The 18684-nt window shown below is 43.7% G+C and overlaps 1 protein-coding gene across 1 annotated transcript in view; it reads left to right on the top strand.

Moving 5' to 3' along the window:
- AK3 (adenylate kinase 3) overlaps positions 1 to 18684 on the top strand; it is a 35088-nt gene that overhangs the window by 11855 nt on the left and 4549 nt on the right. The window contains exons 2-4 of the mRNA XM_066257191.1: positions 6383 to 6502; positions 7440 to 7612; positions 10978 to 11096. Of these exons, the coding sequence (XP_066113288.1) occupies positions 6383 to 6502; positions 7440 to 7612; positions 10978 to 11096 (412 nt within the window). The remainder of the gene's footprint in view (positions 1 to 6382; positions 6503 to 7439; positions 7613 to 10977; positions 11097 to 18684) is intronic.

The raw sequence follows: 18684 nt of genomic DNA, 5'->3' as shown, positions 1-18684 counted from the left end.
AATTAACCTTCTTAAAATATATGGTTCAGTGTTTCATGTTATATTCAGAGTTGTACAACCATCACCATAATCAATTTTAGAACATTTTTATCACTTCAGAAAGAAAACCTGTTCTCATTAGCAGTCACTCTGCATTTCCCCCCAATGCTCATAACCCTAGACAACTACTAATCTTCCTTCTGTCCATAGATTTGGCTATTCTGAACATTTCTTATAAAGGGAATGATACAATATGTGTCTTCCGTGTTTGCCTTCTGTCACTTAGCATATTTTCAGAGTTCATACATGTTATAACATGTATCAGTACTTGACATCTTTTTATGGCTGAAAATACAATTTTGTATGGATATGCCACATTTTTCTTTTTTTTCTTTTTTGTACTTTTCTGAAGCTGGAAACGAGGAGACAGTCAGACAGACACCCGCACGTGCCTGACTGGGATCCACCCGGCACACTCACCAGGGGGCGATGCTCTGCCCATCCGGGGCGTCCTTCTGTCGTGACCAGAGCCATTCTAGTGCCTGAGGCAGAGGCCACGGAGCCATCCCCAGTGCCCGGGCCATCTTTGCTCCAATGGAGCCTTGGCTGCGGGAGGGGAAGAGAGAGACAGAGAGGAAGGAGAGGGGGAGGGGTGGAGAAGCAGATGGGCGCTTCTCCTGTGTGCCCTGGCCGGGAATCGAACCCAGGACTTCCGCATGCCAGGCCGACGCTCTACCACTGAGCCAACCTGCCAGGGCCGCCACATTTTTCTTATCAATTCATTGCTTGACAGACATTTGGTTAATTCCACTTTGTGGCTGTTGTGAGTAATGTTGCTGTGAACATTCATATATTAATTTTTGTGTAGACATGTTATTTTGTGTGTGACAGAGACAGGACAGAGGGACAGATAGGGGCAGATAAGCAGGAGGGAAGAAAGATGAGAAGCATCATTCTTTGTTGTGGTACCTTAGTTGTTCATTGATTGCTTTCTCATATATGCCTTGACCGGGGGGCTACAGCAGACCGAGTGACCCCTTGCTCAAGCCAGCAACCTTGAGTTCAAGCTGGTGAGCTGTGCTCAAACCATATGAGCCTGCACTCAAGCCGGTGACCTCAGGGTTTTGAACCTGGGTCCTCTGTGTCCGATGCTATTCACTGTGCCACTGCCTTGTCAGGCTGGACATATGTTTTCATTTCACTTGAGTATATACCTTTTAGTGGAATTGCTGGGTCATATGGTAACTGTTTAACCTTTTGAAACTGACACACTTTTTTCCAAATTGGCTACACCATTTATAATGCTATCAGCAATATATGAGGGTTTTAATTTCTCAACATTCTTGTCAACATTATTTGTCATTTTGATTATAGCCATCCTAGTGAGTGTGAAGTGGTTTATCATTGTGGTTACCATTTGTTATTTCCCTAATGACTAATTTTTCATGTGCTTATATCTCCTTTTTGTATTTAAATTCTTTGCTCATTAAAAAAAAACCAGGTTCTCCTTTTGTTGCTGAATTTTAAGAATTCTTTATAGCCTAGATATAAATTCCTTATCAGATATGATTTATATTGATACAAATGTATTTTAATTTCTTCATCAACCAATGAATAATAAATAAGTAGAACAAATTGATGTTTCTCTCTCTCTAAAATCAATCAATAAAAAAGAGATCATCTCGCCTGACCAGGCGGTGGCTCAGTGGATAGAGCGTTGGACTGGGATGTGGAGGACCCAGGTTCAAGACCCCAAGGTCACCAGCTTGAGCGCGGGCTCATCCGGTTTGAGCAAAGCTCACCAGCTTGGACCCAAGGTCTCTGGCTTGAGCAAAGGGTTACTCAGTCTGCTGTAGCCCCACGGTCAAGGCACATATGAGAAAGCAATCAATGAACAACTAAAGTGCCACAACAAAAAACTGATGATTGATGCTTCTCATCTCTCTCCGTTCCTGTCTCTCTGTCCCTATCTATCCCTCTCTCTGACTCTCGCTCTGTCTCTGTAAAAAAAAAATAAAGTACTCTTTAAAAAAAAAAGAGATCATCTTTTCTTAAAGGCTATTCTTTTTTATTTTTTATTTTTTTTCTGTATTTTTCTGAAGCTGGAAACGGGGAGAGACAGTCAGACAGACTCCCGCATGCGCCCGACCGGGATCCACCCGGCACGCCCACCAGGCGCGACGCTCTGCCCACCAGGGGGCGATGCTCTGCCCCTCCGGGGCGTCGCTCTGCAGCGACCAGTGCCTCTCTAGCGCCTGGGGCAGAGGCCAAGGAGCCATCCCCAGCGCCCCGGCCATCTTTGCTCCAATGGAGCCTTGGCTGTGGGAGGGGAAGAGAGAGACAGAGAGGAAGGAGGGGGTGGGGGTGGAGAAGCAAATGGGCGCTTCTCCTGTGTGCCCTGGCCGGGAATCGAACCCAGGTCCCCCGCATGCCAGGCCGACGCTCTACCGCTGAGCCAACCGGCCAGGGCTTTAAAGGCTATTCTTATACTGATAAAATTAGGTACTTCTAAGGTAGTCTCACCATCTCAACCATTTATTGTCAGTAGTTGAGGGTTTAGAAGGAGGCTTGACCTGAAGAGTTAGATGAGGGAAGGAACCAATGCCAGTTTTAGGGACTCAGCCCTGGAAGATTGCAAGTTTTTACATTTTTTTTTCCAAACACTGTTGATAGAATTAAGTTCTACTTTCTCAGAGCAGTGGTAAAAAGCCTGGGAACATATATTATGTATGTGGACCTTCCCAACAGGTTATTCTAGTGAGTCCTGAGTGCTTTCTCACTGAACCCAAGCCCTCTTCCAGATGCAGTTTGTAAACCCAGGCAGTATACCTGTCACATGGCGGCCAGTTTCCAGGCAGTTAATGTGCTTAGATAACATCTAAAGTTCATGAATTTTAGCCTGGCCTGTGGTGGCACAATGGATAGAGAGAGCATCAACCTGGAACATTGAGGTCTCCAGTTGGAAACCCTGGGCTTGCCTGCAAGGTGCAATGACAAGCAACAAACAAGCACTGAACAACTAAAGTGAAACAACTATGAGTCAATACTTCTTTCTCCGCCCCCTTTCTCTCCTCTCTATAAAACTGATAAAAAAAAAAATCTTTAAAGTTCATGAATTTGCTCTGTATTCAGTATAATAATTCATATGAAGAATTATGAAAACAATCATATACTTTGACCCTTTAATCTGACTCCTGGGAATCAGAACTAATTCAGAAGACAAGAAAAAAACAAAACAAAACAGGAGGCCTGGCCAGTGGTACAATGGATAGTGTGTTGTCCTGTTGTCCTGGAGTGCCAAGGTTGCTGGTTCTATCGTGGTATCACTGGCTCCTTGCCTACTCATCCCCAGTTTGATCCCTGGTCAGGGCTTGACCCTTAAGTTTGCTGGTTTGAGCCCCGGTCAGGGCACATATGAGAGGCAATTAATGGCACAGCTAAGTGGAACAACAAGTTGATGCTTCTCTCTTTCTCTCTCTCAAAAAAAAAAAAAAAGAAAGAAAAAGAAAAAGGGGAAACAGAAGAAAAAAAGAAGAGTGTTGCAATCTTTAAAAGTGGTAGTAGGGAAAAACAAAGACATTTAAATAATTTAAATGTCCATCAATACTGCTGTGATAGAGTGTATTTTTATATATCAAATTTGGATATGTTGCCTGACCAGGTGGTGGTGCAGTGGATAGAGCGTTGGACTGGGATTTGGAAGGACCCAAGTTCGAGACCCCAATGTTGCCAGCTTGAGCACGAGCTCATCTGGTTTGAGCAAAAAGCTCACCGGCTTGAGCCCAAGGTTGCTGGCTCGAGCAAGGGGTTACTCGGTCTGCTGAAGGCCCACGGTCATGGCACATATGAGGGGGCAATCGATGAACAACTAAGGTGTCACAACGAAAAAAAAACTGATAATTGATGCTTCTCATCTCTCTCCATTCCTGTCTGTCTGTCCCTATTTATCCCTCTGACTCTCTCTCTGTCCCTGTAAAAAATTAATTAATTTTTTAAAAAAAGAATTGAGAACAAAGTAAGGATTTCTAATGTAATTCAATTAAAAAATTAAAAAAAATTGGATATGTTGATGGAATGCAATATAGTTACCAAAATTACTGTATAAAATCACTGAAAACTTTACAAAATAATGCTGTGAAAAAAGAACACAAAACTATATGTACACATATTACAATGATATTATAATTCTGAATATACAGTGGTCCCTCATCTATCGCGAGGGTTAGGTTCCAGAACCCCCTGCGATAGGCGAAAATCCACGAAGTAGCGACCTTATGTTTATTTTATTATTTAATATATATTTTAAGGCTTTATAAACCCTCCCCACACTCATAAATCTTTCCCACACTGTTATTAACCTTTCCCACATTTATTTTGCTTATTTTACCACAAAAATAATTAAAATAATAAATATGCAAAAATACCTATATACCGCAAAATCCTGCGATATAGTGAAGAATCTGCGATACAAAATTTAATATATACAATTTAAAAAGCCACGATACAGTGAGACCATGAAAAGTGAACTGCGATATGGCGAGGGACGACTGTATATAGTCTGGAAAATGATGAGGAAATTAAAGTACTGTTGCATAAGGGTGCCATACAGTTGTGATTAATATTTTTAAATTGTTTATACAGCCTTTATGGTGTTTTATTCACATTGCAGACCAGTAGTTTTATTGCTAGCTTTACCCAGTGGCCAGATAAGTTTTTACTGAACAAGTACAAAAAAGTTTTACATAAATATTAAAGGCATGCTTTAAAATTAAATACCTATTGCATTTTGAAGTTATTTATTACATGTTCTTACAAGCTAATATCTTCTTAAAGTGTACTTTGTAAAACAAGCCTTACAACAGAAAACGCGAGAATTCTCCTGATCCGTCTGCAATGTGTTAATACAAATGTAATAGGATCACAGTGCTAATCTGGTTAAAAATTGAGTTGTGACAGCATCATCTATTTTAGAGGATTAGAAAAATCTCTACAGTACTTAAACCAGGGGTCCCCAAACTACGGCCCACGGGCCACATGCGGCCCCCTGAGGCCATTTATCCGGCCCCCACCGCACTTCTGAAAGGGGCACCTCTTTCATTGGTGGTCAGTGAGAGGAGCATAGTTCCCATTGAAATACTGGTCAGTTTGTTGATTTAAATTTACTTGTTCTTTATTTTAAATATTGTATTTGTTCCCGTTTTGTTTTTTTACTTTAAAATAAGATATATGCAGTGTGCATAGGGATTTGTTCATAGTTTTTTTTATAGTCCGGCCCTCCAATGGTCTGAGGGACAGTGAACTGGCCCCCTGTGTAAAAAGTTTGGGGACCCCTGACTTAAACCAACCCAGTTAAAGATATTAACTATTTCAAATTCTTATTTAAGAAGAAACTAATTTCAGTAATTCTATATACTTTTTCTAATAAAGAATTTAAGAAACCACACAATTCTATCACAGGAATGGCTACTGTTAACATATTGGTCTAAAGCAGGGGTAGTCAACCTTTTTATACCTACTGCCTACTTTGTATCTCTGTTAGTAGTAAAATTTTCTAACCACCCACCAGTTCCACAGTAATGGTAATTTGTAAAGTAGGGAAGTAACTTTATTTTATAAAATTTGTAAAGCAGAGTTACAGCAAGTTAAAGCATATAATAATAATTACTTACCAAGTACTTTATGTCAGATTTTCACTAAGTTTGGCAGAATAAATCTTTATAAAACAACTTACTATAGTTAAATCTATCTTTTCATTTATACTTTGGTTGCTCCACTACCGTCCACCATGAAAGCTGGAATGCCCACTAGTGGGCGGTAGGGGCCAGGTTGACTATCACTGGTCTATAGCTTTCCATTATTCTCTCTGTCTACATATTTATATATTTTTACAACATGGAGAATTTGAAATAGGTATAGATTACTTTGTAACCTTTTTTTTCCTTTTTTTTTTTTTTTTGCAAGAGAGATAGAAACAGATAGGAAGGGAGAGAGATAAGAAGCATCAACTTGTAGTTGTGGCACTTTAGTTGTTCATTGATTGCTTCTTATATGTGCCAGCCAAGCCAGTGACCCCTTGGTCAAGCCAGCGACCTTGGGCTCAAGCCAGCGATGGTGGGCTTCAAGCCAGTGACCATGGGGTCATGTCTATGATCATGCTCAAGGCAGTGACCCCACGCTCAAGCTGGTGACCTTGCGGTTTCAAACCTGGGTCTCCAGGTCAGTGCTCCATCCACTGCGCCACTACCAGTCTGGCTGTAACCTCTGTTTTTATCACAGAAGTTAATGATACACATTATCGTATGAATGTGCTATCCAAGAGGTCTTTAGGCATCCAGTTTCCTATGGGCCAGGAATGGGATAAAACAGTTGCTGATTGCTCTCCCCCTCCCCCATTCTGCTGTAGAAATTGGTGTGTTAGCCAAGACTTTCATTGAACAAGGGAAGCTCATCCCAGATGATGTCATGACACGGCTGGCCCTTCATGAGCTGAAAAACCTCACCCAATATAGCTGGCTGTTGGATGGTAAGTGAAATGCCCCTAGCATTTCAGCTGCCCAGAATGATGAGCAGCGACAGGAAAAGGAGCATTGCATGGGCTACAGACAGACAACACGAATGGTGGGCAGAGGGCCTGAGTTCTGCCACTGATCACCCGAGTCCTTGAGCCAGTCATCTTCTCTAGGCCTGCTTCTTTATCCAAATGGAAGGAGGGAAGTGGACTGCATGATTTTTAAGACCCCTTCAGATGTGACTTTAGTTCCTTTCCCCTCCATTGAGAGTATTTTATGATGAGTGAGGGTTACCACAAAAGGAAGAAGGAAGGCTGGAGGGTAATTTACAATCAACTGTAAACTGGTAGGGGTGTGGCAGAATGGGCTGATTTTTAGTTTCTGAAGAGAGAGATTTTTATAAGAAGGAATGGGCTCACATGATTTTGGAGGCTGACAAGTCCCAGATCTTCAGGGTGGGTTGACAAACTAGGGATCCAGAAGAGCTGATAGTATACTTCCAGTCTGAGGGCCAGTAGGCCTGCGATCCAGGAAGAACTGTTTCAGTTTGAGCCTGAAGGCCATGCCCATGCCCAGCTCCAACACAGGCAGGAGGAATTCCCCTTTATTCAGGGAAGGGTCAGGCCTTTTGTTCTAGTCAAACCTTCAGTGAATCAGATGAGGCCCACCCACATTACGGAGACAAATCTGCTTTACTCAGTCTACTGATTTAAATGTTAATCTCATCTGAAAACGCCTCACAGACACACCCAAAATGTTTGACTGAAATATCTGGGCACCTCCTGTCCCAGTCAAGTTGACACATGAAATTATCATAGGTGCTATGATCAGCTTGGCTGGTGTTACTGTTTCTGTTCAAATTGCTTTAACATTAATTCTCTTCCTTCTTCCCTTTCTCTCTTCCTCCTGTCACTTCCTTTTCTGTTGTTTTTTGTTTTTGAATTTCTAAAGGTTTTCCAAGGACTCTTCCTCAGGCAGAAGCCCTGGATAGAGCTTATCAAATAGACACAGTGATTAATCTGAATGTGCCCTTTGAGGTCATTAAGCAACGCCTCACTGCTCGCTGGATTCATCCAGCCAGCGGCAGAGTCTACAACATTGAGTTCAACCCTCCCAAAACTGTGGTGAGTACTTGTGGTGCAACTGGCCTTCCACATAGCAGTCTCCAAGACCTCTTACTCTCATAGACAGTTTTATGATCTTGGAAATCCTGCCTGACCAAAACTCCTAATGATATATAGATTAAGGTTATTTGGTGTAGTCTTTGGTCCACTCAGATTGTTAGTAAAGGCATCCCCAGGAATAATGGGTTTGTTATTCCTTCAAAAGCATTTATTGATTTTCTACTCTGCCAGGAAGTGTGTTAGGAGTTGGGGAAATAGGGATTAGTGACACCTTGGTTTATTTAGGGCTTGCAGTTGAGAGTCCCAGTTTGTGGCTAATTCTTTTATATATAAGGTCTACCGGAAAGTTCTGTCCGTTTTTGGAATAAAACAAAATACAACTTTTTCTTACCGTCAATAAACTTTATTAAATAATATAATTGCCATTATTATTAATGATTTCTTGCCAGCGTGAGGGCAATTTGTATATCCCATTTTTGAAAAATGTTTTATCTTTTGAGCAAAAAATTGAACCAGTGCTTGTTTGATATCTTCTTCATTTTTGAATTTTTTGCCCTTCAAAAAATTTTGTAAGGACAAAAACAAGTGATAGTCAAAGGGTGCTAAGTCCGAGGAATAAGGTGGATGCGACAGACATGCTTCTGTAGCATTTCTTCCTTGTTGAAATTTGTAAAAATTACAGTGGCATAAATGAACTTTATCAATAGCCATGGGTACACTATCGCTTCACACATAAGACTAACGTGAATCAACTTTGTTTTAGTTAATTTGCTATGTCAGTATGTATACATTAAGTGATAAAAATAGACACACATGCGCCAAATAAACATGTGCTTACATGTTGAAACTTGTTGTGATAGAAACGGACAGAACTTGGCCCTGGCCGGTTGGCTCAGTGGTAGAGCGTCCTGGCGTGGTAGACTTCCTGGCGTGCAGAAGTCCCGGGTTCGATTCCTGGCCAGGGCACACAGGAGAAGCGCCCATATGCTTCTTCACCTCTCCCCCTCTCCTTCCTCTCTGTCTCTCTCTTCCCCTCCCGCAGCCAAGGCTCCATTGGAGCAAAGATGGCCCGGGCGCTGGGGATGGCTTCTTGGCCTCTGCCCCAGGCACTAGAGTGGCTCTGGTCGCAACAGAGCGACCCCCTGGAGGGGCAGAGCGTAGCCTCTGGTGGGCGTGCCGAGTGGATCCCGGTCGGGCGCATGCGGGAGTCTGTCTGACTGTCTCTTCCCGCTTCCAGCTTCAGAAAAATACAAAAAAAAAGAAAAAAAGAAATGGACAGAACTTTCTGGTAGACCTTATATATAACTAGATTATATATATATAGATTATTTATATAGATATAGATATAGATATAGATATAGATATAGATATAGATATATGCAGAGGACAAAGTGTAGAAAAGAAAATTTATTGCAAATACCTGGGTGCAAGTGAGCTGAGTCTGATAAGGGGGTCAGTGCTAGACAGGGGTGAGAGGGTTAGTTTTTTTTTAATTTTATTTATTCATTTTAGAAAGGGGAGAGAGAGAGAGAGAGAGAGAGAGAGAGAGAGAAGAGAGAGAGACAGAGAGAGAGAAGGGGGGAGAAGCTGGAAGCATCAACTCCCATATGTGCCTTGACCAGGTAAGCCCAGGGTTTCGAACCAGCGACCTCAGCATTCCAGGTTGACGCTTTATCCACTGCGCCACCACAGGTCAGGCAAGAGAGGGTTAGTTTTATACTCTGCTGCCACCCTCTGGCAATTTCTGTTGATGCTGGTTACGAGGCCTCTGGTCCGGGCTTGTATTCTGTTTCAGTCCTTGCCCCCATTGGTAATGGGATCCTTCTGCTGTTTTGCCTGCTGCCTCTGTTGGTAATGGGCTCCTGTTTGGTCAACTTAAAGATTAAGTACAGTTCATCATGTACTGACTGAGGAAGGGTTGGGAGGGGGCAGTTTTGAGCCCTGAAGATACATTTTTCCCTACCAATATCAACTAAGAACGTCCAAACCTGTAGAGAATTTCTGTACAAATTTGAGCCAGACAGAGGTACTCCTGGAAGCAAGATCTCAACAGACTAAAAGAAATGCTCCCTAGAAAGGCAGTTTGCAGCTTCTTTTATTCATTTTGAATTAAGGAAGGGAATATAAGGAAATTACATGAAGGAGGGAGACAGCAAGGCAGGGACTGAATTACAAGATAGTTAAGATTATGTACTCTCTCGAGGGTGGCTTCTGAGGGGTCTGAAAAGAGGCATTTCAAATTTATGTTAACGTAGATGTACAGAAACAATGGACAGGGCTTAAGGCAAAGATAAGACTTTTACTAAGAAGTTATAGGCCCTGGCCAGTTGGCTCAGTGGTAGAGCATCAGCCCAGAGTGTGGAAGTCCCGGGTTCGATTCCCAGTCAGGGCACACAGGAGAAGCGCCCATATGCTTCTCTACCCCTTCCACTTTCTCTCTTCCCCTCCTATAACCATGGCTCAAGTGGTTTGAGCAAAAATTGACCCCAGGTGCTGAGGATGGCTCTATGGCCTCACCTCAGATGCTAGAAAATAGCTCAGTTGCTGAACAACAGAGCAGCAGCCCAGAAGGGCAGAAAATCTCCTGGTAGGGGGCTTGCCAGGTGGATCCTGATTGGGGTGCATGGGGGAGTCTATCTCTACCTCCCTGTCTCTCGCTTAATTAATTAATTAAATAAATAAATAAAAGGCCTGACCAGGCGGTGGCGCAGTGGATAGAGCATCAGACTGGAATGCAGAAGACCCAGGTTTAAGACCCTGAGGTCACCAGCTTTAGTGCGAGCTGGTTTGAGCAAAGCTCACCAGCTTGGACACAAGGTCGCTGGCTTGAGCAAGGAGTTACTTGGTCTGCTGAAGGCCCATGGTCAAGGCACATGAGAAAGCAATCAATGAACAACTAAAGTGTTGCAACAAAAAACTGATGATTGATGCTTCTCATCTCTCTCTGTTCCTGTCTGTCCCTATCTGTCCCTCTCTCTGACTCTGTCTGTATAAAATATAAATGAATGAATGAATGAATGAATAAATGAATGAATGAATGTTATGACCTGCCCAGTTAGGAATTTATGATCCGGTCACCTTGTGAGCTTACTTTCTGTAGAACCCTATTTTTGTTCACAATATGAAATTATTTAGAAGCTGCTTAGAAAACCTTTTCCTCTGAGGAGAAGGTAACTGACACTATAGAAATGATCCCGGGGTCTTATGGCTCTGTGTTGCAATGATCTGGGTTTGCATTTGCTTCCGTTTGTTTAAAAGCACATTTGTGTGCTTGATATTTGCATAGAGAAGGCATCTGTTTTGAAATCATATAACTGTTTATAAAACTAAGATGTTTGATACTAACCTATTCTAACCCCTGTTAGGGCATTGATGACCTGACTGGAGAGCCTCTTGTGCAGCGTGAGGATGACAGACCAGATACGGTTGTCAAGAGACTGAAGGCTTACGAAGCTCAGACAGAGCCAGTCTTGGAATATTACCAGTGAGTTTGTCACTTTTCAGGACTTCTCTTGTGTGATGTCCATGCTTTACTGAAATGCTAAAACATCAGAAGATCCAATTCAAATTGATTTAGACAATAAAGGAGATTTATTAGCACATTAATAAAGAAGTCCAGACAGTGGGTTGGGCTTCAGTCACCCCTTGGTTTGATCAGAGTTTTGCCATTTTCTCAACTTTGTATTGATTTGTCCTCAGACTTCCTACATAGTTGCAGACAGATGCCAGGAACAACCCTTTCATGAGAGGATGAGAAATTATCTTTCCCACAGTGAACAAAAGCCCGAGTATCATGCAGACTGAACCTACTAGAATAGTCACTGTGGTCAGAGAATACCCTGCACTAACTGTTGTAGGCCTAGGTTACTGCCCATTCCTAAGTCACTGGGATGGGAGTGATTACATTGATTGGTCCACACCTGGGGCTGGGAGTGGGTCAGTCTCACCCATATTCTGCTGTCTGATGGAGGAAGGGCTGGAATGAATGCAGGTGACGCAAACCCAACAATGTCCACTACCTGTGCCAATAGGGCAGAAGACTAAAATGGCAACTAATCCTCAGATCCTTTATTTGGCTAATCGTCTTTAAAAGCTTATATTCTAACATAGCTTTGTCTGCTCTTCAGGGAATTCCACAAAAAATATGGGATCTATACTCAATATTTGACTCAAGCTAAAAAACAATCCAGCTTCCTTCTCACCTTTTCCCTCTCCTTACAGAGAATTTGATCACAACCCTATCCTTTTATTCATTCACTTACTGAACGATGATAGTGTCAAGATAGGACAGTTTTGTGGTTAAGGCACAGACTCCGGAGCCGACTGCCTAATTTCAAATCCCAGCTCACCATTTATTTATTTATTTACTTATTTTATTTTTCTGAAGCTGGAAATGGGGAGAGACAGTCAGACAGACTCCCGCATGCGCCCAACCGGGATCCACCCGGTACGCCCACCAGGGGCGACGCTCTGCCCACCAGGGGGCGATGCTCTGCCCCTCCGGGGCGTCGCTCTGCAGCGACCAGAGCCACTCTAGCGCCTGGGGCAGAGGCCAAGGAGCCATCCCCAGCTCCTGGGCCATCTTTGCTCCAATGGAGCCTTGGCTGCAGGAGGGGAAGAGAGAGACAGAGAGGAAGGAGGGGGTGGGGGTGGAGAAGCGAATGGTCGCTTCTCCTATGTGCCCTGGCCGGGAATCGAACCCGGGTCCCCCGCACGCCAGGCCGACGCTCTACCGCTGAGCCAACCGGCCAGGGCCTCCCAGCTCACCATTTATTAACTTGGCCTTAATCTGTTTTCTCCTCTGTACAAGGGGGGGTTGGTGAAGAGAGGGTTGAAAGATTGAGTTAATTTGCATAATTCTTAGAATTGTTTGTGACACATAGTAACCACTTTATAATCATCAGCTATTATTATTGTTGTTGTAATAGAATAAGTGTGTAGTGAAACTAAAGCAGTAGTCTTCAAACTGTTGTAATAGTTATTTCTGGAATGTGAAATTATAAGGGAGTTGGCAATTCACTTTCTACAGTAGCTGTTACTATAATCGTATGATTTGTGTAATGAGCCTGGCTCTGCAGATTGCCAATGCTATGGCCCCTGGGCAAGGGATTTAACCTCTGTGCCATAGAATTTTTCATTTGTAAAATCAGAGCAGTATTAAGTAGTACCTACTTTTTATAGGGGTTATTAAGGGAATTAAGGGAGAGAATCCATGAAAAGACTCACAACAGCCCTGGCACTATTAAATCACTCAGTGTTAGCTATTATTTACTCTGTGGACACTGTGCTAGGTTCTTGATCCACACAGGCAGGGAGACCCAGTCCCTGCCAAACTGCAGGAAACTCACCTTCTATCTGAGGGTAAGGCAGAGGGCTAGGTAAGCAATATTTATCATAAAATGTGTTTATACCAATCAGGAACTAATTCACACCTGTCTGAGCAAAAGGGAAATTTACTGGTCATGTAACTAAAATGTCCAAAGGTAGATGCTGGTTGCAGTTGTTCAGTGTCATCAGGCCGCGTCACTCTCAGCTCCGTTTTCCTGTGTGGGCTTCAATCTCAAGTGGACTCTCCTCGTGTAAGTCCCTCAACACTTCAGCTTATCTTGCTTACCTTCTACCAATTCAGCTACCAACAGCAGAAAAGACAGCCTCTGCCAGCAGAAGTCCTAGAGCCAGCACTGATTAGCTCATTGTGTTCATCCTTGAAGCTGGGAAATGGGACAGTCCCACTGGAATCTATCTCATGGACCCAGTTTCTCATGGTGAAGAAGTTGTTTCCCAAAAGCAGTTTGTTATTCACTTTAAAATAACCAGATGGGAGGCCCTGGCCGGTTGGCTCAGTGGTAGAGCGTTGGCCTGGCGTGTGGAAGTCCCAGGTTCGATTCCCGGCCAGGGCACACAGGAGAAGCGCCCATCTGCTTCTCCACCCCTCCCCCTCTCCTTTCTCTCTGTCTCTCTCTTCCCCTCCTGCAGCCGAGGCTCCATTGGAGCAAAAGATGACCCGGGCGCTGGGGATGGCTCCTTGGCCTCTGCCCCAGGTGCTAGAGTGGCTCTGGTCGCGACAGAGCAAAGCCCTAGATGGGCAGAGCATCGCCCCCTGGTGGGCGTGCCGGGTGGATCCCGGTCAGGCGCATGCGGGAGTCTGACTGCCTCCCCGTTTCCAGCTTCAGAAAGATACAAAACAAACAAACAAACAAACAAAACCCCTTTCCTTTCTCCTCCCAACACACAAAAAAGATGTCCCAACCCCAAAATAATCCCTTTCTCCCGCTTAAAAAATAAGAAAAATAAAGAAAAATTAAAATAACCAGATGGGAGAATGTACTGTTGTTGGACTGATAACAACACTGTAAGGCTATTAATAGAGGTAATCAAGTGCAATCGAACTAACTCTGTCAAAATTGTGGGAAGGGAAGTTGGGGAAGGCTGCAAATATGAAGGCTACAACCTGGGTCCCTATCTTAGGAAATACCCTAGACTTCTTAAGGCTTCTGGCTTTTGCTATTTCTTTTCATTGTTTGAAGCTTTTCCTTCCAAACTCCAGCATGTAGCACTAGGGCTGAACTAACACACACACTCCTTCTCTCTTCTCTTCTTTCTCTCTCTCTCTCTCTCTCTCTCTCTCTCTCTCTCTCTCTCCCCCCTCCCTCTCTCTCGTGCATGCCTGCACCTTTCTCCTCCCACTGTTCTTCCCCTCCAGGCACCATACCCTTGCCCTTTCTTTCTCATAAGTTCCAAGAGCCCTTCTGCCTCTGGAACTTGTTTCTTGAGCCTGCATAGCCCAGCTGGCTCAGTTCTATTACTTCTGTAACTTTCTAAAGGAACGTTGTTATAATTTGAATTCCTAGCTCTGAATTCTTTCTTTGCTGAACTCAAGAACTGAGGTCCAACTTTGCTAGTAACTGGTGCCATTTTACGACCAACATTGCTGGTAACAGTAACCCACTCAGCACAAAATTCTTAAAAAGAGTCACTGAAAATTCTCATGATGATTGTATTAGTTCTCCATTGCCACTGTATCAAATTATCACAAATTTAATGGCTCAAAACAATACAAATTTATCTTACAGTTTCTGAGGTCAGAAATCTGAATTCAGTTTCCCTGGTTAAAATCATATCAGCATGCCTATTCCTTGTCTTTTGTAGGCTGTAGAGGCCACAAGCATCTTTGGCTCATGGCCCTTTCCTTCATCTTCAAATACAAAAAAACAAAACAAACAAAGAAACTAGGGCTGGACTTAACCAAAAATTCAAAGTAGTATTTACAACAAGCTTAGTGATAGTCAGCATTCTTATTTTAAAATATTGACAGCTGTATTGTTGTTTTTAAAACTTTCAGCCCTGGCTGGTAGCTCAGTTGGTTAGAGTGCTGTCCCAATACACCAATGTGTGGGTTCAATCCCTGGTCAGGGCACATACAAGAATCAACCAATGGGCCCTGGCCAGTTGGCTCAGTGGATAGAGTGTTGGCCCAGTGTGCAGAGTTTGATCCCTGGTCAGGGCATACATGAGAAGTGACCATCTGCTTCTCTTTCCCTCCCCCTGCCCTCTCTCTCTTCCCCTCTTGAAGCCAGTGGTTCAATTTTTCCTAGCCACAGACACTGAAGTATATATATATATATAGCTCAGTTGATTTGAGCATCATCCCAGACCCCCCAGATGGAGGTTGCCAGGTGGATCCCAGTCAGGCACATGTGGGAGTCTGTCTCACTATCTCCCCTCTTCTCACTTAAAAAAAAAAAAGAATCAACCAATGAATGCATAAATAAGTGGAACAACAAAAATTGGTGTTTCTCGCCTGACCAGGCAGTGGCGCAGTAGATAGAGCATCGGACTGGGATGCAGAAGGACCCAGGTTCGAGACCCTGAGGTCGCCAGCTTGAGTGCGGGCTCATCTGGTTTAAGCAAAGCTCACCAGCTTGGACCCAAGGTCGCTGGTTCCAGCAAGGGGTTGCTCGGTCTGCTGAAGGCCCGTGGTCAAGGCACATGTGAGAAAGCAATCAATGAAAAAACTAAGGTCAGGGGTCCCCAAACTTTTTACACAGGGGGCCAGCTCACTGTCCCTCAGACCGTTGAAGGGCCGGACTATAAAAAAAAAAACTATGACCAAATCCCTATGAACACTGCACATACCTTATTTTAAAGTAAAAAAACAAAACAGGAACAAAAACAATATTTAAAATAAAGAACAAGTAAATTTAAATCAACAAACTGACCAGTATTTCAATGGGAACTATGCTCCTCTCACTGACCACCAATGAAAGAGGTGCCCCTTCCAGAAGTGCGGCGGGGGCCGGATAAATGGCCTCAGGGGGCCGCATGTGGCCCTCGGGCCGTAGTTTGGGGACCCCTAAGGTGTTGCAACGCGCAATGAAAAACTAATGATTGACGCTTCTCATCTCTCTCCGTTCCTGTCTGTCTGTCCCTGTCTATCCCTCTCTCTGTCTCTGTAAAAAATAAATAAAATAAAATAAAAAATTGGTGTTTCTCTACCTACTCCCGCTTCCTGTCTCTAAAAGTCAATTAAAAAAACCACCTCTTTCAGCTGCAGACATTGATAGCGTATTAGACCTGTGTTTATAAACATCACATTCTTACTCTTTACAGGACCAAATAGTTGAAGCAGGTTTTATTATAAATACGTAAGTTAAAATGTTTGTCCAAAATATAGCCGGAGGATTGACTGGGTGCCTATAGTGGTACCCTGCCCTCAGTAACTAACTCACTGTGACACTGGTTTGACTTTAAAATGTATCTTCTAGCAGGGGTAGTCAATCTTTTTTTTTTTTTTTTTTTTTTTTACAGAGACAGAGAGAGAGTCAGAGTGAGGGATAGACAGGGACAGACAGACAGGAACGGAGAGATGAGAAGCATCAATCATTAGTTTTTCATTGCGCATTGCGACACCTTAATTGTTCATTGATTGCTTTCTCATATGTGCCTTGACCATAGGCCTTCAGCAGACCGAGTAACCCCTTGCTGGAGCCAGCGACCTTGGGTCCAAGCTGGTGAATTTTTGCTCAAACCAGATGAGCCCACGCTCAAGCTGGCAACCTCAGGGTCTCGAACCTGGGTCTTCCGCATCCCAGTCTGACGCTCTATCCATTGCGCCACCGCCTTGTCAGGCTATTTATTCATTTTAGAGAGAGAGAGACAGAAGGGGGGAGCAGGAAACATCAACTCATAGTTGCTTCCTGTGCGTGCTTTGACCAAATAAGCCCAGGGTCTCAAACCAGCGACCTCAGCATTCCAGGTTAGTGCTTTATCCACTGCACCACCACAGGTCAGACAAGTGAATGGATTTAATCAGTAGACAGTGCAGTATGTAGTACCTAGAAGTTTAATAGCTCATACCTAAGAAAAAATGAAAGTCAATCTTTTTATACCTACCGCCCACTTTTGTATCTCTGATAATAGTAAAATTTTCTAACCGCCCACCGGTTCCAGAGTAATGGTGATTTATAAAGTAGGGGAGTAACTTTACTTTATAAAATTTATAAAGCAGAGTTACAGCAAGTTGAAGCATATAATAATAATTACTTACCAAGTACTTTATATGTTGGATTTTCACTGTTTGGCAGAATAAATCTTTATAAAACAACTTACTATAGTTAAATCTATCTTTTTATTTATACTTTGGTTGCTCCGCAACCACCCACCATGAAAGCTGGAATGCCCACTAGTGAGTGGTAGGGACCAGGTTGACTACCACTGGTTTAGTACACAGGTCGCAGAGGCAATGACAGAGCCCATTTTTGAAAGAATAAACGGGAGTTCCTCAGTTGCTCTTACACAGTCTCTAAGCCTGTGTATATGAGTTGGTTGGAGGAGGAGGGTAAGCAAGAGCAGTATCTGTGGAGGGAACCTGTGTGTTTTGATAAGCAACCCCAGGATTCTGATTCTCCTCACCATTCTGCCCCCCAGAAAACAGGAGTAAATGGACTTTGGTTGCTGGTCTGATGACTAGTCAGACAAATCTGCCTGGGGAGAAATGGAGAAACACAATAAAAATAATACCTTTATTTCCCTTCCCCTAAAATTCACAAGAGTAGCATAGAGGAAAAAAAATAAACCTAGGTGAAAAGAAGGAAGCACAATCAAATGTTAGGAAGCTGTTTTGCAAATGGGTAGTGTAAGGTATTTTTCCCCGCCGGGAAGGAAGGAAGAGGGCCGGAGCCGCAAAGTGTGGAATAAGTAAACGGCTTTATTGAGTACAGAGCGCACACCCTGCCCGGCAAGGTTCCCTGGCCCCGAGGAAAGAAAGATGGAGGAGAGATGGAGGTCAGGGAAGTTGCAAAGATTAAACCGCGTGGGAGATATTTAAAGGGTCCCTCTAGGGAAGTGGAGCTACTATGATGTGGTGAAATTTCACTGGCTGGCAGACGATCGCTTCTTTCCAAATGGTTCCTGGGAAGCTTCCTTTGGCGGGCTTGATTGTGGGCGGTCCTAGCCAAAGTGGGCGGGTCTGAGTTCCCCACATGACCATCCCTCTATCCACCGACCTTACATTCTGACCTTTTGTGTTAAATAGAAAAAGGGGCGCCGTTTATTCGTCTGGCTACTTCCTGCTGAATAGGGGCGTCGTGGGGAGGGGGAGATCAGAAGGTGGTGGCTTTGAGGGGTGTCAGGAGGAACATCTGTGTGGCTGTGACTGGAGAAACTTCACGGATGCGGTCCTGTAAGGATTTAAAAAAAGGAGAGGAGTAATAGGGGATTTGCAGGGTCCACCTTTTGGTGAGCTGGAGATGGATGGAGTCCAGCGGTTTCGACTGCCAGTGGTCCTGTAAGGAGGCAAGCTTGAGGTAGAATTGCATGTCAGGAGTGGCATAAAAAGAGAAAAGGAAGAGGGTCCCATCCATTCCCATAACCGAAACCTGTGAGGGAACTAGAGGTCCAGAGTATATAGGCAAAAACAGAGAAGGCAGCCCCCACGTCCACAAGAAATGAGATGGACTTACCCACTTGTTGCAGAACCCTGGGTTCTCCAAATCCAGGACATGTCCTAGGAGTTCGAGCGATGCACCCACCTGGCTGGATTGGCCTTTTCATTTGGGCGGCTTGTCCTCCAC

Source organism: Saccopteryx bilineata, chromosome 2, assembly GCF_036850765.1.
Source record: "Saccopteryx bilineata isolate mSacBil1 chromosome 2, mSacBil1_pri_phased_curated, whole genome shotgun sequence".
In the NCBI taxonomy this organism is placed as follows: domain Eukaryota; kingdom Metazoa; phylum Chordata; class Mammalia; order Chiroptera; family Emballonuridae; genus Saccopteryx; species Saccopteryx bilineata.
Note: the sequence above shows the minus strand (reverse complement) of the source record. Positions and strands in the feature narration are given on the sequence as shown.